Source organism: Chinchilla lanigera, unplaced genomic scaffold (genome assembly GCF_000276665.1).
Source record: "Chinchilla lanigera isolate Chin_1 unplaced genomic scaffold, ChiLan1.0 scaffold00015, whole genome shotgun sequence".
NCBI lineage: Eukaryota > Metazoa > Chordata > Mammalia > Rodentia > Chinchillidae > Chinchilla > Chinchilla lanigera.
In genome coordinates this window covers 22,429,457-22,453,804 of record NW_004955416.1, presented here as the reverse complement: position 1 = coordinate 22,453,804, position 24,348 = coordinate 22,429,457, and the positions used below count along the sequence as shown (strand labels likewise).

At 39.2% G+C, this 24,348-nt stretch overlaps 1 protein-coding gene across 1 annotated transcript in view; it reads right to left on the bottom strand.

The window, feature by feature from the left end:
- Positions 1-1,522: 1,522 nt before the first annotated feature.
- Mctp2 (multiple C2 domains, transmembrane 2) overlaps positions 1,523-24,348 on the bottom strand; it is a 233,957-nt gene continuing 211,131 nt past the window's right edge. The window contains exons 20-23 of the mRNA XM_005381603.2: positions 16,617-16,726; positions 10,904-11,013; positions 5,056-5,153; positions 1,523-2,885 (exon numbers count right to left, since the gene is read on the bottom strand). Coding sequence (XP_005381660.1) covers positions 2,808-2,885; positions 5,056-5,153; positions 10,904-11,013; positions 16,617-16,726 — 396 coding nt within the window. The 3' untranslated portion in view covers positions 1,523-2,807. The remainder of the gene's footprint in view (positions 2,886-5,055; positions 5,154-10,903; positions 11,014-16,616; positions 16,727-24,348) is intronic.

Below are 24,348 nucleotides of genomic sequence, written 5' to 3'. Positions count from 1 at the left end.
TCCCATCTGCAGCAGTGCAGATACCTATAAGATACTTGGACATTGCTTGAAATGAGTATATGAAGTTTGAGATAAGAACAAAGAAAACTTGGCAAGATTTTGACATTCTTAGTTACTTTGCATTATCACACTATAAATCTAACCCGTAAATTTTATCTAAAGCACTATAGAATTTTTCCAATGTTTCTGATAATACTAATTCTCTCTCTGCCCCCATTTAGCTATAGTTTTACTTTCTGTGCATTTTAATTAGCCTCAGTGAGTCAGGATGTGAAATTATTACATGGAAAATTCTAGGAAGAAAAGATCCACAGGTTTTAAGTTTTACACCATTCTGAATACCATGATGAAATCTTGTGCTGTTGAATCCTATGTTGTATAGGCTGAGAATCATCCCTTTGTCCAGCGTATCCAATCTGTATATGCTGCCTGCCTATAAGTCCTATAGGAGCCATCTCAGTTATGACATTACCTGTCACTGTATTGCAGTGATTGTATACAAGTAAGTCTTTCTTTCTCACTATTGACCCAAAGTAAAAGCACAATAATGGCGGGAGTTTTAATGTGCCAAGAGAAGACATAAAGTGCTATCTTGAATTGAAAATGTAAATATTCCCAATAAGAAAAGTCCTATGCTGAGATTGCTAAAATCTGGTATAAGAATTGGTTTTCTATACGTGCAATTGAGAGAGGAAAAAATAAATCCATGCTACTTTTGCTGTTGTACCCCAAACTGCAAAAGTTAAAGTCACAGTACTTGATAAATGCTGAGATAAGACATAAAAGACTTTAAATTACAAAATTTAGTGCTATCCAAGTTTTCTGGTATTCACTAGGAGTCTTAAAACAGTGACCCCTAAGGAAGGGGGCACTTTTATACTTTCATAATCTAAACGTGTAACTTACAACTAGCATTAATTTTTAACATGCAGTGTCTATTTAATCAATTAACAATTGTTTTCCATCTACAGTCTGTTAAAGGCCGAACTGGCCTTGCTCTGGCATTCCAGCTGGTATTTGTGTCCTAAACTCAATGCTATAAATTCCAGTCGGGCCACAGAAGAAAGAAGTCTAATGGTGTCTTCTGTAGGGAAAAATTTCATTTTGCAATTCTACAGCAAAAGAACAACAATAAAGTATCAGTTCCACTTTTAAGTAAATAAGGGGTTATTTTGCTCCTGAAGTTTTCATTCGAATGACTGATCAGATCTCACATGTCTGCTTAAAAATGTCTGCTTTAGGTCGTTACAAAATGACAGACTATGATAAACTGGATGATAGTTAGGAGCAAGACAATGAGGCATTGTTTACACAGAAGATTGAGTAACTGGTTTAACAAAAGAGGTTCTTGGGTATCTATTGTATGTACAACTATGGGATTTACTGGAGCTTTTATAATTTCTGCAAAGCTCTTTTCCAGCCAGCTTCATTAACTTGAAGTAAATCAAATCATGCAGAAATCTGGCTCAGCCAGAAAGAAACCCAAGAAGATACAATATGAAGAAAAACAGACACAAGATGATAAGGTTTAGAATCTTTGGCATTTTTCATAAACATTTTGTTTGAAGATAATTAAGTTACAACCCAGAGACAAAAAACATAGTAAACTATTAAATTAGGTATTTTTACCTTGTCTTTACAATACATATACATATATAAAACTGCACATACGAAGTATGTGTCCATGAAATACAGTCTGTAAAGCTTAAATATCATTTGAACAGAAAGATAGTTTCAAACATTTTATATAGGCACAAATAAAAATTTTTACTTGATGGGAGAATACTGTGGCATTGTAGTCTATAAAGGTGTGTGGTATTTCTCTAAGAATTTGGTCCTAAAACAGTTGTTTTTTTTTTTTATTGTATATAGCTAAGTTTTGACCTGAAGATAAAATATAAATTTGGATGGCCAAACTATTTTAACTTTCTGCTCAAAACATTTGGGCAAATGAAATGATTATGATACTTAGGCAAGTAGCCCCATTATTAATTTCTAGCTTACCATAATTTTAACTATTTGAATGAATTCATTCTCCTCCCTGTCTGCCTTCTGAAGCTATATACTGATATTTTATTTTTGAAATAAGCAAACAATAAGTCAAAAGAAATGGTGTTTTAAAGCAACTGAATACTTTCATGAAACCCTTACTCTTTCAAAGAGGGATCCCTTGGGACATCCATTGCCAGCAATGGACCATGATGTAGGCTGCAGTCAGCACCAAACATCACTAAAAACTCACATACATATCCTCTGTGACCACAGCTGAAAAACTTCTAAAGATTTGGGTTAATTCTGACAACCATTAAAATCTTCCTCTAATACATATGATCTGGACAGACCACAGCCACCAAAGAGTTGTTAACTCAGAAGAAACTTACTGAAACAACAATCTGAGAGGAGTGTGTGGGTGGAGAATGGAAATGACTGCATCTTAATTAGAGTCTGTGGGAGGTGTGAAAAGAAGCACAAAGTCAATCTCGAAGCCACGTGGTCTCCTAGCGGTTCTCTAGAAAGATATTCAGCCACATCCCATGGAAGCCTTGCTTCATTTCCTCTTGGCGAATGGATGGGAGTTTTTCACAGTTTTGGGTTGGTTCTTTTTGCTGGGCTGACAGTCTGTGCAACTAGGAATCCTGTGTAGAGCTGTGTGTGCAGGTGTTCGTGCATCTGTGCACCAGAAGAAGAAGTGGGGAGAATACAGAGTGAGCTCCATACCGCACGCATTTCAGGACACCATGGGTACCACTGAAGCCGTTATGATGTTGGTCTAATCAACCGCACAATACAGGGTGCTGGGTTGAAAGTCAGTGTGGACCTAGTGTGGTGCGCTTCTTCCGAAGTGGGCTGTGGCTGCTGCAGGGTTTCAATTCGGAGTACTGCACCTGTGAAAACAAACAGACGTGACGCTGGCGGTTTGGTAACCCTAGCTCACCACAGAGTGTGTTAATGGCTCCCCAAGGACAAACCCAGGCAAAGGAAGGAAGGTTCAAAAGTAATGAATCATTTTCCAAACACAGGAACATGGAGGGATTAATTGCAGGAAGGATTTGAGAAGTCATGCATCATTTCTTGAAACCAAAATATTAAAAGCAGATTTTTCTAATGAGATGCATAGGTTTCTACCTGCTCGAAGCACTGCCCGCTGATCTTAGTTTTCTGTGCACCAGTGTTCCACCAAAAGGAAGCTTAATAAGTTCCTCTTGGGAATGTTTACCTTAGTATGTAATGTAGCAGCTTATTGAGAATTATTCATTTAAAAATATCTAAAATCTTACTGAAAAAACACTCAGGCAATTAGAGACATTTATTTTGCCTAAGAGATAAAAAAAATGCTGAAAGTGATACTGGGCCCCAGACTTATATAGCTTTTTCTTAAAAATTAATTTCATTTACAATGGAATGACTAAAACATCTGTGATAAATATGAGCACCCAGGGAGTCCCGGCGGTACACTGTCATTGTGTTATTAGAAAGCGCCCTTGGCAGACACGAGGATCTTACTAGCAAAATGCAGATCTTCCCCAAATGCTCTTTTGTTGTATTTCTCTGTATTCATGCCAGCTCCAACTGGATGACCACTTCGAGGGCTGGTGGCTAGACTATGCACAGACAATCCTTGGGGGGGCTTGATGGAAATGTCTGTTCTTCAAGGATACAGCCTGAACTCACACTGCGACCCAAGTGATGGTACATTGCAAACATATTGCTTTGGTGTGTGTGCGCTTTGATAGGCTGGCAGGGGAAAGGCTTCATTTAAGCTATTATATTACAGACCACATGTGTGCACTATTTTTAGCATTTATGCCACACTCCCCAAGGACATAATGCCCAATCACAAGTTAGTCTGCACTTTGCCAAAAGCAGATAAATGAAAAGGAAAAGAAAGAATTCTTTCCTTCTACTGTTTCATGAAGGTCCCTTGGGGGAAGCGAGGACAGCATACTTGCCACTCTTCGTTCCAGAAAGAGAGGCCAGCTGATATTTTAATTTTGTGATGCAAATATTAAGGAGTAAATTCCTCTTTATGGAATATACTTTAACTGTTAATTATATCAGAAAATGAAGGTGAAAGAGAAACAACGTCCTAAACGCCATTTTAATCTCTAGAACTTGGAATAAAGGGAAAAGGGAGTCTGAGGCTTAGAGTCCTATGTCTCTGCACCTGGGATGGAGAGGCCCAGTTCTGTTACAGTGGTCCAATGATGAGAATCAGTACTTGGTTTGGGATTCTCTTAGGTAAGAAAGGATTATGCCTTTGATCGTTCTGATGACACTTCGTGCCATGGTCTACCTATTCAGCAATCACTACTCTCCATCAGAGAAACCACCACCTGCCCTCCTTCCTCTGGATTTATAGCAGGCTAATCTGCAGGGGCCCAAATTGGCTATTCTTTGGGACTCTCTGCTATGGCTGGCTTCATTAATCTCTGTGTACCCACAGAAACAAGACACTGCTGGACTAAGTGACCATTACCTGTGAATAATACTTGTGATTGATCTCAAATTATTTCACGCCATCTCTTCCTCTGTGTGGCATTAGAGTAAGTGGGGGATTTGGCCTCAGCATCCCTAAGTCTTTAGGGCAAAGGTAATAGAAAGGAGGCCCGGAAGATAATTGGGGCAAACGAGAATAAAAAGAATAATCCTCTTGTCCCCACCCCCCACTTCCTCTAAAATGCCTGCCATCTGGAAGAGGAGGAAAATAAGCATCACTCCTCAGCTTTGGATCTCAAGCAGTTCCACTCACTGAGCCCGTCTTATCCTCTTTAGGAAAGCAAGCAATAAAAAAGGGACAAACACCAGCATGTTGGAGCTGCACAGTGTGAGTTCCAGATCATTCTTAAGTAGTTCTTTTTCGGGATAATTTTCCCCAATCATCTCATGCTTGGGACAAAGGCTTTTGCCACCTCCCTGCAAGCCAGGCCTCTTTAGGGATTTTCTGATTCCTTATCTCAATTACTCACACAAGCACAGCCTTGTGCTCCTCCAGCTCCAGGACTGGCCAGACCCCAACGCTGGGGCCCCTGTTGGTGGTGACCATTCATTACCTACCTTTTGAACATCTGACGGTACCCTGGAGAGAAAGTCTAGTAGCTCATTATTGTCGATGGAATAGGGATTTCGGAGCTTCTTAGTAAATTTATTTATGCCTGCAAAATAGAAACACCAGAGTTCTCTTTATATCCCTCCATCTACTTATCTAAAATCTTGCGTGACTTGGGGAGGGTGAGTTTTCGCAAGTAAAAATTAGTGTGAAAACAATTACTAGACTTCAAGTCATGCACATGTTGCTGTCAGGAGGAATCATTCACAAATGCTTCTTCCTGAAGGAAGGCGGGTGAGCTGTGGAAGAGGGGTGCTGCCTTCCTCAGCTGTGAAAATCCCATTACAATCCCAGCAGCAGGGCAGCAGAACACACGCTCAAACTGGGGAGATCATTGGCTTTTTTGGAATACACTGATTAACAGCCGCTTCTGCTTTGAAAACAAACGTCCCAAATGGGAAAAGGCCTTCATTAGCCCAAACAAGTCCCTGCTTGGAAGCTCTCGACCCAGTGTAGCTGTGGGAGATGGGAGGAGAGTTTTCTGTTGTTAGAAACTGCAGAGATCTCTCTCCCCACCTCCAACTCATTTTCACAGGATCCTCCTCTCTCCCCGCAGAACAGAACCTGACATGTTGATTTTGCTTTCGATGCCTCAGGAAACTGTGAAAAGTTATTATTGGAAAATTATATATGGACCACAACATTGACATGTGGGTTTGTCTGGGCAATGGAGTACATGCTAATTTCAGATCGGGATAGTGGTAATTAGAACAGGACTCAACATTTAAGATGTCAACGCACTGCAGAGATCCATCTGCGGTGGCTGCATGTTGGGTTCCTGGGTTTGCTCAGGAGGTACGTGCCCTGGGCACATCTTCAGAGGGGAGTTCCTCCCGAACATCTTTTGTCTTCTCCTCTGCTCCTTGGAGCCACTGTGCCTATATCCAGAGCTCAGAAGCTGTAGTTTTTCACCGAATGTCAACCCTTTTTTCATGTTGAGTTTTAGAAGCAGAAAGAGTAGGTGGCCTTCTGAAGTCTTGCCACAGGGTGCTTGTTTAACAAGGATCCTATCTGAAGGCCTGTCAGTCCCAATGATGGTGAATGAATTCTTAGTTTAGTTGTGCTCTGAATGGCTCCTACTCAGAAGCCAAGCTCAACAGTCCCCAACACATAAAAGGTTTGATGTTTTCTTTTGTTCATTACATATTACTTTGCTTTCATCTAAGGACTGGACTTCCTGCATGGCATTATACCTGACACAATGCCAACCTCCAGTCCTTTCTTTGGGGGGTCAGATTTACATCTGCTTTGCAAATGGAGCCAGCCATTGTGCGTGAGCAAATGGGGGCTTGGTGGCTGGGCTGAGGAAGGGTCCCAGCAAATGATCACCATTCCCTTAAGTCAAAGCTGCACTCTGCCTTTCTTCCTTTTACCCCCACAGCAAGCTCCATGTCTCTAACTATGACTCCCCCCCGCATTGCTTTAAACTAAAATACTCTGACTGTGTTATTCTAAAGACATTTAATTGTAGCATGGGCTTTTTGGCAAAAGAAAACAGACAAGGCAAAATGATGAAGGGAAACAAAGACGTATTGAGAAAAGATATATCTTCTATTGTTAATTATATATAGTGTTCGCATCTGGAGCCTTTACAATGAGCAGCAAGGCAGGGATAATATCACAGCCGATCAAAACACTACATTCTTAGTCACTGAGAAGATTATAAACCTGCACAGTAGCTCAAATGCACCAATAAAGGCAGAAGTAGTCCACAATGCCCTGAGACTGCCTGTGTTTGAAAAAGTTAAAATAAAAATTACTAAGCATTCATGATTCCATGCTTCAAAAGCACACCTTATTTGTAAAGGTATCTCAGTCTTGAATCTTTCAATAATTCCATTGTACTATCTAATGTAAGATCAAGGGTCAACAGAAGATCACAGGTGCTTTGGTCATCTTCAAGGGTCCATGGGGTGATGTAATGATCATTAGGTGCAGGGATACCTGGGCCTCGAGGCCAGCTGCATAATGTATTGCCTTTGTGATTTCAGGCAAAGCAGTTCACCTTCCTCTGGCTCAATTTTTTATAAGGAATTTTTAATACTAAAGATCTGCCCTACATAGTTTGGGGGGTTAATGGGAGAATCACAGTACTACTGTAGGCAAAAGGGTTCTGTGATCTCACAGTCCTGTAGAGGCCTATGGACACCATTGCTGTAGAAGTCAGTAACTGAGAAAGACAACAGGGCCGGAGAGGAGTATGGCTCTATAGTATCACACATGTGATCACCAGCCCAGATTTGGAAGCTGTGGTTTTTCTCCAGTAGAGTGTTAGAGATATTTTTATACTAAACAATACAGATAGAGGGGTCTATCTGCTATAAATTTCATTAGCTGGGTGGGGGAGGTGGCCAGATGACAGCTAATCCAGGGATAATATTTGGGGAAGACACTATTGCTAAATGGTCCCAGGCCACAGATTGACTGGATCAGAGGGATGGAATGAGCCTACCAATAGAAGAAAGATCACTTGGAGAAAATCAGAAGCAATGGGAAGCTGCATGGTGGTATTTGTTACACAGCTGGGAACTTGAGAATAACTACTTGAAACAAAATACCACTATTTTTCAGATATTTTTAACAAGGATGCTCCCTGCTCAACACTGGGCAGGTCTGAAGCAAAGAACACTTGCTTGGTCATTTGCGAAACTTTAAAGGCCTTGGCTGGAAGAGATACAATGCCATCAAATGGAGCTACAAAGTTAAATAAGTCCTGGTTCCTTCTTGCAAAACACTCAAACTTTAGCTTAGGAAATTCATATATATCTTGTAAAAAGTGATGAGGCTGGAAACAGAACTGGGAAATTGTATGAAGAAGAACAGAATAGAAGGACTATGGGGAAATTCTTGAAAAGAATAGAAAACATGAATGAAGTCATAGCCTAAGAAATGCTCCCATCAAAATAGGTGACGAAGTTTCAGTAGATAATACACCCTGAAGAAAACTTCAGATATCCCTCCCACACAAGAGAAGTAATGATCCAATAAAATGTCATCTGCATAGATCCTAGATATTGAATTTAAAGGCTCACTCACAAAATAGTTTGCAACTACTAATTAAAGATCTCTCATCTTTATGAAGCCATAGAGGAATTACAGGAAGTAACAAGTATGTCACTCATCAAATCCTTACAATGAACTGGGTGAGTCCAGAAATATTTCCTAAAGCCCTTATGAAATTGGGCACTTGTGCTTACATCACATAATATTAATACTTGAAACACATAGAAAAATACTATTTGGATGTATGGACTAAAGAAATCTAGTACATATAGTTGAATGTTTTCAATCTTTTAGAACACATTTTAAATGGTTTGATTTCTCAATGTGTATGACTCAGTAAAAATGAGTAACAGAATAAGGCAGTCTTTTGAAACTTAAAATAATACATAAAATTTATTTAATACATAAAATTGTATTTTTATCTGAGGAAATTGCTGCAGAGGATATAAGCATATAAAACATATGCAAAAGAATGGGGTATATTAGCTAATAACTTATAAAGAGTAAGTCAAGATAGAGTTCTGGAATATTTTCCTCGCTTGAACAACAGGATATGCATGATAAGAAGTAGCAATAGATCGCATGTTGATTGGCAAGGCTTTTGAGGACATTATCTCTAGTAGACTAATCAATGAACTATGAACACCTGTCTAGAATGCAGAACGAAAGTGTAAAGAGTCACTATCTGCCCAAGAGAGCACGACAAACTCCAAACTGCTTAATAATTTCATCCATAAACTGAAAAATAGAAAAATGCTTCAATAAGTAGATGCCAGCAGTTGTTGGAAAGCTGCCAGTATCTTAGAGGCTAAGATCAGAATTCAAAGCAATTTGGGTAAACAAAAACAGGGTTTGCATTCCCACATTAACAATCAAAGGAAGAAAAATGATACAATAGGCCATCTGTATCTATGGGTACCACATCCTCAGATTTTACCAACCAAAGATATTTGGAAAACATTATTGAACATATAGGATTTTTCTTGTCATTAATTTAGAAAAAATACAGTATAAGAGCTACTTAAACTGCATTTCCATCATAGTATTATAAGTCATCATGGGATGATTTAAAATACAGGGGGAGTTGTAGATAGGTAATATATCAATACTGTGCCATTGTTTGAGACTTGAGCATCCTCAGGAGCTCTTGGACCCAGTCTCTGAGGCAACCAAGAGACAACCATATTAGCCTTTCCTGTGGTGGGAAGGATCCAAGAAACAAATCAAGTGTTCACCAGGGTTTAACAGCTGATCACAGCATGTTCAACTTATATGAACTTAAAAATGAACAAAGCCTAAGCTAAAGAATTTTGATTCATATCTGGTTAGGGACAGACAGCAAATTCAATATTCATGGTCTAAATGTAATCTGTAATTGGATTTGGAAAATAACACTTATGAAATAATTGTAAAACAAATCAGATTATCCAATTTACACAGAAAATATGCAGTATGTAAAGTATTCAGGGAAGCACTTTTGCAAAATCCACCTTCTCAATCAGTGTGCCCTTACACAGGCCCGTGCTCTTCCCTAAGGCCCAAAGTGCACGTATTGCTGCCAACTCAACAAACCACACAGACAGCTTGAAGCAGGGTATGAGACTCTAACGAGTATTAAATCACATTCCTGAGGAGGAGGAGGTTAGACTTTTTTTTTCCTGTTCCTGGACTTGCTACAAAGGAGAAAAGTTTAATATTTTTATTCCTAAATATCACAGAGAACGACTGGGTTATACTCTCAAAATCTTCCAATTTTTGTGTTTTTGTGAGTCTTTCTAATTTTCCCATCCCTGACTTTGGCTATCTGTATCAGTGGAGCTCTACCTTTGTGGTCTCTCTTTATGATTCTAGGAATCATAAAGATTCCTAGAATATTTGGAGAAGTTGTAGGTTTTACCAAGCATCTGTGGCCTCTCCACTGCATATTAAAGATGCACGCAGTGCAAACTTTCATCTTTGTGAGTTCTCTGAACATCGTGTAGAACCTTAAAGCGATGGTAGAGAGAGAACTTTGCAGTCCCAGGAGAAAGGCTGCCTGCTTATCCAATGAAATTCTGCAGTGCACTCCCCTTATATCAACCTAAAGCCCACCCAGAGACAGACACAAATATTCACAAAGCTGCTTATGCTTTGCCCAATTCCTAGTGTAAGCAGTAAATCAAGTCATTAAATTCATTTCAAGTTTTCCATGTTTGTTTGTCCCTTTTTTAATAGCAGCTAAATTTTACACGAGCACCCCATTTCCCCTGGTAAATAACAGCTTCCTCTCCTTTCTGGCATTGGATAGGTAATCACAGGCTACCCCCTAGCCCCTCTTTCTCCCTCCCTACTGCTTCTGGATTTAAAAATGAGATTAAGTTACTTTTTCCTGAAGGAAAGATGAAGTGTCGGGAGCAGCCTAGCACTGGCCAGATCTTTTACCTTTTATAAAGGGCAAGATGCAGGTGTTTTGCTCAATGTTTGAACTGCAGTGTTTCCGGACAATTCCTGGGCCACAGCCATACATTATTTAAGGGAATTTATAGCTGGGAAGGTCCAGAGGGAAATGGAATGCACAATTGCATTTTTATTTGATCACAATTAATCAAGAGACCTATAAATATCCATGCTGATCGTTCAAGCAACTGGCCATTTCAGGAAGGTCTTGTAAGTTTCTGTTCCCAAAATACTTTCCTTAATCTCATGTTTAATTGCCAGTAAGAGCATGTTCAAAGTTTACAGTTACACTTTAAAAGTGAGTAATTGGTTCTTACCTGGAATTGATGGCCAGCCAAAGGACCATGTCAAACTTACCCCAGATTAAAATGATGTACCGCAACGGAATCAAGTACAGAACGATGGTAGCCACCGCCAGAACCAAACAGGCCAGCAAGGAAAGGAAAGGGACTGTCCAGTTAAACGTGCTGTGGACAAAGACCAAAGTGTCATTTCCCCTGGGGCTCAGCAACCTCCACAGTGTCATCACCACATCTAGGGTGTTTCCGGTTCATACATTAATAAAAAACCTGCTAAAAGTTTCTTTAAACATTTAGAGATAATGTTCATTGAATTTGTGCATTTGAGATATCATACTATCAGTGGTGACTATACGTGTATCATTGTGTGTCAGTTAAAAAAATCTTGAGAAAATTCTGCCAAACTGATTGGTTTACTTGAAAATCATGAATGAGGAGGCTGTCAGAAGAGAGTGGCCGGATCCATTGCCCGTGTTCACTCGTGTGAAAATGGAGACTACGGGCTGGGGATTTAGCTCAGCAGCACAGCACCTGCCTCGAAAGCACAAGGTCATGAGTTCGATCCCTGGTACTGGAAAAAAACAAAAAACAAAAAAAATCCCCCCCCTCCAAAAAAAAGAAAATGGAGACCAGAGCACAGAAGGTGGAGCTGAATGCACTGCACAGCCTGGGTAGTCCTGGAAATCCAGGGTCCTACTGGGAATTCACGTGTGTCAGAGCACTTCCTCATTGGTCTTCATCTTCAAAATGTGTGCCCAATTAGACCTCTCTGTCTTCAAGTAGTAGGTGTGCAGTGTTGTGTGTCTCAGCATGGAGAAGTACTAAGACAGCCGTGTTATTCTTTATCTGGCTTATCATTTTTAAATATAAAATATTTTTACATTATTACATTTATCACTTTTTCCTGTCAGTTTGTAGGTTTTGCTGGATTCACAAAGATCTCCCTGAGTTCCAAAACAAGTCAATGCCAATTTCTTCACACCTTTAAAAATTTCAGAAGGCACCACATCAGAAGGTACATAAAGATGGAAGATAGCTATCTTGCAAAAAGTATTGGACTTCTACATAGAAAAGCCTAACATAAAATGGAGATAGAAATGATCAAAAATGATGAAGACACCGAGTTCAGATGCTGGAACTCTGTCAAAATAGCCATTGTCTTCCAATTGATGCAACCATAAGAAAAGCCCCACTAGTTGTTTGTGTGTGTGAGCAAGTGTAAGGTGTGCATTTGCGTTGAAGGTTAGAATTCAGATGGGCCCCAGACTCACTCTCAACCTGTTTTATTTTCCTCCCCAACAGCCAACTCCATGGTCTAATGAATTTTTTTCTAAGCTCCCACAACCTTACTTTTGAAATGATTTCACTAGATTGAAAATGTAGAAGAAGAAATACAATTTATCAAATACAAGACCCAATATTTTAAGGGATTATCATATGTCATGCCCTGGTTTTTATGTACCCATTCACTTACTCCTCCTAAAAATGTTAGGTAGTAGTTGTTGTTATCGTCATCCCCATGCTACACATGAGGGCTCTGAGTCATAACAGTTAATTCAGTTGTCCAAGATTACTTCTAGCATGGGACAGAACCGGAACTTAAGCTAAAAACTTTTCCTCAGAAGCCTCTGTTCACTGCTTTTACCTTAAGTATTTAAAGCATGATACTTATTCAACCCAGTTGAGTGTTCTTATTTAAATGATAACTTCTTTCACACACTAATAGTAATGCCTGTAACACTCAAAAAACTTATTGGACTTTCTTCCCATTTATCAGGAAGCATCTGTGGTATGGGTCTTTCATAGAACACCCATGCGTAAAGATCTACGATGATAAAAAAAGAGAGAGAGAGAGATTTATGGTGAGTCTGTACCTTCCCATCTTACAGTCAAAGAATTTGTAAAATATTTTCAAAGACTTTACCAATTTTCCTAACATGGGAGCTCCCTAGATTCTAAAACCCTTTGTCTTGTGTCATCATAAAACACATTAGCTAAACTTCTTAATGAAAAATTCAAGAATCCCTTCCACTCTTTCAACCATGGGGCTCACCAACATGCAAAGATAAGGTGATCTACATGTCAGACACTTAGCCAAGAGGACTGCACTCACATCGAATAAGATGGGTCCAGGGCCTCTCTCTAGGTCCTTCCTCAACTGGCTGTCCCACTACACTGAATTTTGTGTCAAAGAATTCATTATTGCCCTCATGTTTTAGGCCAAGACAAATGAAGTCCTCTGTCTCTTCCCATGGAAACAAAACAGAAAGAACTGATCATAAAGTGCTGTCCTTTTTTCCTCTGCAGTGCCTTCTAACATTCACTCTCCTACACACCTCAGTGGTCCTCGCTAGTTGACGAACGACTCCTCACACCTGGCCTCTGGTCTTCTCCTTAGTCTTTCTGCTTTCACTCTTACTCCTTTTTAACAGGCTTCCCCCAGATTAAACACAAAATGCATCAATCTAACATCTTCCCTGCCATTCCAGCTCTACCTCACCCAACTTCTCAGCTGGATTGTTTAGAATTTCTTAACATCACTTGTGAGCCAGGATTGTTCCACTTCATATGAATACACCTTCTAGCTTTTTGTCAGGAACATCTGCAGGAATGATTTCCAAGTCCTCCTAAGTCTCCCTTAACCTCATCTCCATGGAGATTTGTGGAGGCACTCATGGACACACAGCCTGGGACACATTACCCCATAATTATGGAAGATACAACAGGCATCATCTTCTACCCACACTGTCTACTACAACATAAATGCTGCACACAGTAAATGCTTCAGTCTGATATTTACATTTGTGTAATATTAGAGATGGGGATTAAAGAAGGCAGAGTAGGGAAAAGGAAATCCAGCTTGTCCCATGTATATGCTACACCAGGAGGGGTTTCCCACTCAGTAGCAAGGAAGGTTTCCTCTAAGACTTTTGTGGAAGTCTATTTATTTGCTGGTTGTAAAAAGTTGGGTAAAAGTTTTCCTGGTTCTTAAGCACTGAATTACAATAGAATTCCAATAGAGTCACACATGAAATCACACTTGAATGCCCAGCAGGGACTTTAAGGTCAGTGAAATAATGAATGGCCAAAGAATTAATAGGAGTTGAGCCTCAGGAGCCTTCCTGTGTTGCAGCTGGGCAGAACAGTACTCTGTTCATGAGCTGAAATCCGCCTCAGATATGTCCACCCCAGCTGTGCCGGGCACAGCTGCCCCTCAGAAGCCCCGTAGAGCTGAGAGCTGTTTAAATCACTCTGCCCTCCTCTCTCATCAGACACATTTCCTCTAACATTATCAACTGTACAACAGCTACGTTTGTGTTCTAGAGACATTTAAGATGGGAGACAGTCGAACCGAGCATGATCTTCCTTCCTTGCCCCCTCTCCACATCCTCTTGACATCCTCCACTCTTCTCTTTTTTTCAGCATTGACTTTTCCATCCCCTCCAATCCCTGAATAATGTCCTCATCTCCTGCCATTGCCACTTCCACCACCTGTGGTACAGACATACTAAATCTCCCATGTCTTCCTGAATCTGCCTCATGGTCTTCGGCTTTCAGTCTTTGCACAAGGGCTCAGACCTGCGGAGTCAGCCATTCCTCCAGCCTCTGCCTTGCCGTCTTTTCTGGTTCTTACAGATGCTGATGTGCTGTGGCTTTTTCAGGCTTGCCCTCTGTCTGTCTCTCTCTGATATCCTTTCCTAGGCTGGTCAGACTTTCCCTAGCATCCTATCTGATCACTACTTTGAACTCGTGCTACTGAATTCTAGTTGGCTGTCATTTATTTGTCCTCAGTGAAAACAAGTTCGTAGAGGAAAATTGCATGGCAGTGTAAGAGTGAAGAGGACAGGCTCCACTCCAAGCTACACAGCTTATTAGCTGTCATCATGGAGTAGAAATTTAATCACCTTGTGCTTCAGGATCCTCATCTGTAAAATGAGGTTATTAACAACTCTTACTACATCGCCTTGTTGGAATGATTTAATCCAGCTCCCTTAGGCAACTCCTCAAAGCAGTTCCTATGGGCAAGGACTCAACACAGTGCCCAGGCCACATTGCATTAGTGGACGTTGCTATTGTTATTTATCATGGATGCATTTCGTATGTTTAGATCAAGTTAGTGCCTAAAGCTGTATAACTGATAACTGAATAAGAAAACAAATGTGCAAATGCAACTCTCTTCTATTTATTGCTGTCAAATATATTTTGGTCAAATACATTTTTGAAGGTAAATTCAGGAATCATTTTGTCAATTAGATGGAATTCATGAAGAATAAAGCAGATAGGATTTAACACATGTAGAAAAGCCCTGCCTTCCTTTAAATTTCCCTCTCTTAAAGTGTTAACAAAGGAAATAATGTGTAAATTCAGTTAGCACTTAGCAAATTTATTTAGAGGTGGTTTTTAGCCTTTTGTAAAAAAAATCATGTTTGCAATGCTGCTGGAACAAGGGCGTTCAGTGCGATTAGCTTGAACTGCAGCTGCAAAAGAATAGCATTCAGAGTTGCATCTTAATTTATATTGCCTAATGTTAATCATCTTTTATGGGATGCCCTGCATTTTGATGTAGAAGACTTTCAACTGGCTTTTAGCACTAATTTTAATCTCCTCCTTCCCCACACAGCTTCAAAAACAATATCTTCTTTAATGAAATTAGAATGACCCCCATACACTGGCCATTAAAGTAAGTTTTAATTCTTAGACATACTAGGCACAACTCTGGATTAAATGAAAGAAATCTATTTATAACCCAAAAGGAATGGTTAAGTCCTCTTTGTGCACTGGTATCAAGTGATGACCAAGTTATGCAGATTTAAAATGTGCAAAGAAAACAAACAAATAAACAAAAAACATAAATCACAGAGTTATTCTTATCTTGGGTACCATTAAATAAGTTAACCTCTACGCCCAAAGGTAGAATGACGCAAATTATGGATTGCATTTGAGTAAAGTCCAGCATGACTCTTGTTCCATAGATAGTTTTTTGTTTGTTTGTGGTGCTAGAGATTGAACCTACGGCCCTCACTTGAAGCTACATGCCCAGCCCATTTTTATCCTTTAAAACAGGGTCTAAGTTGCTAAGCCATACAGGCTGTGGTCAGACTGATACTCTTCTGCTCAGTCTCCCAGAGAGGTAGGATTATAGGCCTGTGCCACCCACCCCACTTCATAAGTGATTCATTCAATACATATTACACTCATTCATTTGCATATCAGCTGTGACTTTTTATCCTTAAAACAACAGAGCTGATACAAGTCCATAGGCCTAACAGGATGAAAATATTCACTCTCTGACTCACCACAGAATGTTTGTCAAGCCCTGTCCTAAGACATCCATGCTGAGACAACTTCATGTCTCCCCATGTGGGACACTGTTAGCTATGCAATATTTTTTAGAGAACTGAGAAAAGCATTCACCAAGGCCTTTAGCGTGTACTGAGATTCAAACAAAAAAGGCTCCTTTAGAATTCATTTGCTTGCTTTCTAAATTTTGAATACAGAATCTATTTTTTAATCTATAGTTCATCACCTAAATCAGGATATTTTTGAGAGTGAGAGAGGACACTATCAATAGTTATGTCAGGACAACTGTAAACTGAGCCATGCGTTCCCCAGCTCCGAGGCACCACCCGACTGTGAAGCTTCAAACCTGGCTTATCAAATGCCACCTTTCATTTTGATTTTATTGTGGATTCTCTGCTCCCACCTCTCCCCCAACATCTTTGTGAGGAGCAGGTCCACTTCAGACACCGCAGCACACATTCAGGACTTACTTTTTAATTCTTTCTCCAAAAGAAGCTACTTCCTCTAGGATGTTTTGAACAGTTGACACAATATCCTGTACCATGTAGAATCTCTCAATTAGCCCCTTTTTCTCAGATTCCTAGGAAACACAAAAGCAAGATTTATCTCAGCAACTTCATTTGATCATTTGATCATAGAAATGACACCATGGATTTTTATCAGTAGCGTGACTTTAAATGACGAATTATACATTCACAATATGAAAGTTTATCACTGCAAAAAACAAAGATGCTTGGTCCACCCATCCGTGAAGAAGCAGGAGGTGATGGGTAGATGCCCCTGCGAACTTCAGAAATGCTCCAGCAGGCAACAACATGATATGTTAGAGATACACATAATATGCTTCCCAGGACTGTGGCGTCTTAGTCAAATTCTGCTGTATTTTAAATCCGGGTTTCAACATGTTGCAGGCCTGAGGAACATTTTAATCACCATTTTGCACCCACCTCCAAAACAGAGCAAGCCACTGCAGAGGGAGCAATGGGATCACGTACTGCTGGGAGCAGCCCACCTGTGTGATTCCCTAGGTAGAAGGATACCAGAGAAGTGGCCGTGATCTCTTCATGAAGTTGGAAGCAAATACACATTCATCCTCCTCAGTCTCTAGCTCTATATGTACAATGGAATTCCGTTGTCTAAAAGAGATTACCCTTTACTTTGCATATAGATTTTTTTGGTACCATTGGGAAACGAACCCAGGCCCTTTCCACAGAGCTTAAACCTCAACTCTTGTTTATAATTTTGGGACAGGGCATTGCTACTTTGCTAAGTTGCCCAGGCTGGGTTCAAAGGTGCAATCCTCCTGCCTCAGCCTACCAGGGTTCTAGGATCACAGACTGTGTAACCACTACCATACCCTGCTTAAAATATCTTAAATGTGTTTTACCATGCTAGTTACTAATTATATAAATATACCAAAACATATTCAAATGCCTGAGGAAAAAATTCTTCAGAAAGTGATAACTGCACACTGTCTCTTATATTCTGATGATATGCCCGCCTCCTTAAGAATTTCACTATATCTTAAATCTAGTCAGTGTTGTGGTGACTCCTGCCTGTCTCTGTCACTCCAGTCACTACTACATCTGCCAGATGAAACCTAAAACCTCAAGCACCCCTCTGAAACTTCTTTCCCATCTCGAGCTTTACATGGATTAGAATTGCACTGCCTTATTCAGCTAATGCTTCCAAATTTAGCAGGGCATTCCCACAATACCCTCTGTGCTGTAAAAGAGAAAAAAAACAATCATTTTATGTTGTATTCCCTGCTCCATCCAGCTGGGGCCATGGACGGAGAGAAGGAGCGTGTACCATCCTGCAGAGAACACTCATAAATCCACCAGGAAGGTGGACCTGTGAAAAAGCACAAACTTCCCTTCTGTGTCTTCCCTTGCTTATGAGGTTTTTGACTCCTAGATCAGGGAGAAAGTCTGCCTCCACCCCTGTACTGAAGGACGCTCAGATGGTTTCAGAAGCTTCTTACCCACTGGTCTACACACTTATCCAATCATTCAATACCCTTTAACTGTTTAATAAGGGAGAAGGAAAAACAGGCCCATTGTTTCTTCTTACATCAAACCTGCAAAACATTCCTACTTGTACCCTCATTTAAAATTCTTATTTTTCATCACTATGACTCTTCTAGCAGTTGGTGTTAAAAAATTAGCTATGCTGCCAGTGACCTAATTCATGCTCAGCAATCCACTGACATCTATCAAAGGGCACAATGGTGAAAACCCATCTCTGTCTACCACGTCAGCACCCGTGTTTATAAAGGGACACTTGAAGGCACTGGGGAATGTGGCCCAGAGGGCAAAAGTGGCTTCTTCCTTTCAGCAGCCTCAAGTTTAGGTCAAAACAATTTCATGGAAAAATGACTTAAATTTCCATGTAGCTCAGTTTCATAAAAACCTCCTACTTCAACTGTGTGGTTTTTTTTTTTTCCCCTATGAAAAAAATCAAACACTGTACTGAAGTTCTGGTCGTGCAGAAAGCACAGCTAGTACACAAACTAATAAGTGATTCTCACAGTCTTTTTAGTTTTTTATGAATCGTGTGTTTCAAGTTGAATATTTAGTATCCAAACATTAGGCTAAAAAACCCCACAATACCCATCAAGAATAAAATAACCATCAGACGTGTATATTTTTCAGAGTAAAATTAATCAAAATAATATAATGTTTGAAATACGTATCAGCTGAAAACTTCATCTTCTCCAAATAGTGGAACTATAAAAGTTTTTCAGCTTATTTTCATAAATATATTTTTCCAGATCAAGAACATATTTTGTGTACATTGCTTATTTTCATAAATATATTTTTCCAGATCAAGAACATATTTTGTGTACATTGAAATGTATATAACCAATAATCACAAATGATATATATTCAGAAGTCTTAGTTTGTTTTCTCATTCTATAATCCTCTGTCAGGATTGCCTCACCAAAAGAAATACATTCTAATGTCATCTTTTCACTTCTAATATTTCATAAAATTGTTCTTAATCAGCTTCAGTGTTGCACTCAATGGTCATTAAATTGTCATCTTAATCGAGTCCACTGTGGACCATAATTAAGAAATACTTCCTCTTAAAGAAATTAGTAGCATGAAAACTCACACAGAAATGTAATACATAGAAAATATTCTTGATTCTCTATTTTAACTATTAAAATATGTACATTTTGCTGTGATACTATTAAGAGCATTATATTTTTGTACCCATTCATACGAAATTTGTCTTTCAAGCTGTTTTCATGACACATAAGATGTCTCTGATTTGTTTAAACATTTAACAAAATTCACTCCGAACAATCAATGGCTTTTCATTTTCTTTCCATTCCTAGGCAGAATGTATTTGTAGCCTATTAAAAATTCAAAATATTTTCCCCACTGCTTTGACAAAATCTAAAGTATAAGTTCATAATTGATTTTTCAGAATTTAAAAATTAAGGCATACATAGCATTTGACTGCAGAGGTAATTCTGCGCTATTTATGCCCTTGCTTTTGTAAATAAGAAAAAATTTCTGCCATCTCTTTAGCTCATCTCCATTCATGAATAGCTTCTAACAAAGATTTTACTTTGCATCCCAGTCATCTAAAATCTCTAAATGCTAATGACCAAAATGCATCAGAAATTTCAAAGTTTTCTCTTTTTTTTTTTTTTTTTTTTTCCACTAGAGTCCAAAAGCTTTAAGGCATGTCTAGGTCAGTGATGGCAAACCTACGGCACATGAGTCGCAGCCAGCTGTTCATTACCATTGAAAGCACTGAAAGATTCACATTACTGGTCTAGGTTAACTGACAGCTCCTGAAAGTTTCAGACATTCCCGAAATCAGACTTAGGTTGGGCCATAAGGACACAGTGCACATTGCTATGCTAAAACATATGTTTGATATAACTTTGACACAAAGCCTTGTTCTACTATGTCGTGCATATTGTAAATATATAATGTCTATAAATGTGAATGTTACAACTTTTAACTCACTGGGTGGGGCAACAGCAGTTGGATGGATAGAATCCTGAGAAGTGAGAGCACTGTGGCCAATCCCAAGCACACATTTGCCTCATACTAATAGATTCCTTCATTTTGGAAGAATACCCAATTAGCCACGGTGTCACTCTGCTCCTGCAGAGTTTGTACTAATATTGCCACTACAGAGTTTACCCCCAATTCTAAAAGTTGACATTTGCAATGGCAATGCACACATCAGAGAGGTTATTGTTTCTAAAATCTACCTGCAAGGGGCTGCAGGTATAGCTCAGTGGCAGAATAGAAGCTTAGCATATGGAGCCCTCGCTCAAGTTCCAGCATCCTAAAAATAATTACTACTTGCAAATGGTTTATTTCATTTTGATTCTGGATACTTTTCATTCTCTCGTCAGGACAATGGCATAACTCTGCATATACTTAGCATACAACTACTTAATCATTTCTCAAACTTCCCCAAAACCATTCTGAAAAGGCAGCTTAGCACCTGTATCATATTACAGGCTCAGGTCACAGCCATGGACAACACACTGGTAGACTCATGTGGCTGGGGGGACAGAGCTAGCTAGTACTTACCCACTCCTGTAAAGAAGAACATAGATGGGCTATTCCTGACTGTTTGTTAGTTATAACCTGGTGTTATTCTTTGACATATGGTTCATGGCTTTATGAGGTATGATGAAACTATACAATGAATATTTAAATTTAAAAATAAAGTTATTACTGCAAAAACCATGTTGACATTAATCCCCTTTTAAATCCTCCTCCTCACTTTAATCATATTTTATCTCATCATTCATGCTGCTTTCTGAAGCAGATCTGGGTGTGTTCTTTCAGAAGTGTCTTTACTTATGCTGCCTCGGCTGCCTGTCTCTTGAACCTATTTTAGAAGTCCAATGTGCTATCCCCTGCCCTGGAACCCAGTCTAAATGTTTTTAACCTTCATGGTCATTTTGATTTTGGAGAAGAGCCAGAAGTCACACAGTGCCACATCTAGTGAATAGGATGGATGAGGACACACTGATGTTTTCAGGAGCCTGCCTTTCCATTTGATGGCACTTAGCATCGCATTTTTGATCACGTGTCTTAAAGATATTCACAAAAATGGACTCCAGAACTGCTTGAAATAGCAGCAAGAATGATGGGGTAAGTGTGTTTGAAGTCAAGGGAAGTGTTCTGAGGGAGATTATTACCCATGTATCTTTTACTGTATTAATATTTTTAAAATTGAAGCTAGATCCTTTTTCAAAGGTTCCACCCTCTCAACATTGCTACAGTAGTGAGTGAGTTTTCAGCACACGGACCCTTGGGAGCAACACACTCAACCCAGAACCAAACCATAGGCATGGTCATGGGGAGTTTTGACCCTCTTTGAGTTCCAAATGCATTTCTAGAAATGGAGATCATAATCCTTGCCCTGATAGAGTGTTATCACATGTATAATTTACCACGCAGATTCTCTGTGGCTCTTAAACATAAGTTTCTTCCATTCAAGAAGGCAAGTTTGTTAAGAAGACAAAGAGGTAACAGCCTTTTGGCTCAAAGAATACTGGGGTTAATTTAAGTTTCAAAAGCAATGATCTTCCAGGACAAGTCCACTCATGTTGCCCTTCGTTGTATGAAAGATCATCTGGCAATTCTCCGTGCATCATGCTGGCTTTATTTACACATTTCACATCGAACTCGGGAATGTGGTGATAACAAACACAGAACTATATCTGTTGCAGCCACCAAATTGCCCAAGAAGAGTAAGAGTGATTCACTCACTGACACATGTGCTTGCATTTTTCCTTAACTTTGGGGCTTCTAATTTTTACAAGGAAATGTATAATGTATAGTGATGGCCATGGGTATTGTTAAATGCATGAACATGACAACTGTGGCTAAACATATGATTTTATATTATCCTATTTGAAAAGAATTAGATTTTACTTGTTATTACAAACCTGGAAAAAGGCAGGGGAATAACTAGAATTCACACAATTTAAGGGCAGCTTTATAAGCAAGCATGTACCTTTGAATAATCACAGCCATGAAAGCATGACATTTTTTTAACCCAGAAATCAAGTTTCATAAGTTTCCTTGTTTTTTTTTTTTAATTGTTTTTTTTGTTTTGTTTTGTTTTGTTTTGTTTTTTGTTTTTTGTTTTTATTTTCTGGTCCCAGGAATCAAACTCACGGCTTTGTGCTTGCCAGGCAGGCACTGTGCCGCTGAGCTAAATCTTCAGCCCCCCCTTGTTTTTTTTTTTTTAAATACAAGATTTAAAGAAGTATACCGATTATAAGAAAACACACTGAGAAACTCCAACTCTGGATGTAAATTTCACAGAAAGATCACTGTAAGATCATCATTTCAAATTGTTTATTTGTTTGTTAAGGTCAAAAGGATTGAGCCTTTTGACTAAATTTTCCAGGCAGTTGAATTAAGAACAAATATGTACCTGTGGTATCACGTAGCTGTTCTTTCTTTAAAAACAAAACCCAGAACATACAGAATAAATCAGAAGGTAAATCATTCTTTCCTTAAGGCCTCGCCGCCTTTCTGTTTCTCCAATGAGCATAGCCCTGGAGGTGCAACCAACTAGCTCGGTGCCTCTGGGAGAGAATTAACACCATCAAAGTGAATTTACAACTGAGAATTAATTCTATAAGCAGGACGTTACTTTAAATCTTTCCTACACATTCTGATTTACAAAAACTCTCAGTTTTCTATTAATTATCCAAGCACAACCAGAGAGATATTCCAGAAAACTGATCCCATCAGGAAAAATCCTTTTGACAAGCTGAAAATTTGAGTAGTGTTTGTCACAGGACACAGAGGATTTCCAAAAGTGACCAAGGCAACATTTTTATCTCAAGCCCCTCCCAGCAGTTTCCACTACCTAGATGAGAAATGCAAACATGCGACTGTGGATAACAGAAATACGTGCAGTGTGTTTCATTCCACTGAGTAGTAGGAGTCTGGAATTTGAAAGCTTGAAGAATTATAAACGTTAGAAATAGACGGAGTGGCAGTGAACATAAAAAGAAAAAACTCAATATCTGTCCCAACAAAGAATAAGAGGCATTGTTTCTGATGTATGAGGTTAGGAATTATTCTTTGGGAATCCCTGCTTAATGCACTGGGAACTGTCTCCAGGATTTCTTCCCATGAAGTGTTTTCTGGGTATGCAGATGCACCCACACACAGACAGACAGACAGACAGACACACACACACACATGCACGCACACACACACACACACACACACACACACACACACACAGAACTATATGGTACATGCAATTAAAATGAGGAAGGGACTTGTATTCTTTCTGAAAAGAGTTTCTTTCTCCAATAATTCTTCTACTTTGGGGAAATAAATATACAACAATGTTGAGAATTTTGCAAGTTTCTTCACAGTTTGATATGGCTGTAAGTATCTCTTCTTTATATAAAGCCCTTATACACGGTGCAGGTCTTTACCCACATGTTTTTGGCTTATGACAGGAATATTTAGTAGCTAATGAAAGATCAAAAAGTAAAAGGAAAGAACATCAGGAAGAAAATACTGATAACAAAAATTGGCAAAAGTTTAAAAAAATATTTAGAATTTACTTCCGGGTAGAATGATTTCCCTGTAGTTTCTCTGAGCCAAATGACAGATGGCATGCCAGCAAAGGGAATGATTGCCAGGCAAGGTAGAGAGGGTGAACTGTTTTCTATAGCTGTAACCACTATAGATAAATATACAACTAACCTGGATTTGCTGATGTTGCTGTATGCCTCCTTCAGCTTTCTTCAGGGTAAGTCATAAAGGATATAGGATACAATATTTGTGTGACCAAAACACGCTAAAAGTAAATATTACCCAGAAATTTAACTGAAAGATTAGCTTCTATTAGCAGAGCTGAATCCTCCAAGACTTCCTTTACTACCCGACAGAGTTTACAAAGTAAGAATCATATGACACTAGAGTACATGGTATGATGTGCACCTTGTCTATGGTAATCATCTCGTCACTCACATAGACCGTGTTTTAGCTTTCAGTCACTGTGACAAGATACGTGACAGAAACAATTTGAACCAGGAAAAAATATTTTGGCTCATGTTTCTAGAAGCTTCTGTCCATGGCCGGCTGACTGCACTGTTCCTGGGCAAAGCCCAGAACTCTCTAGCTTTTATTTAGAATATCAGTATAAGAGGAAAAAAAGAAAGGAAGAAGAAGAAAGAAG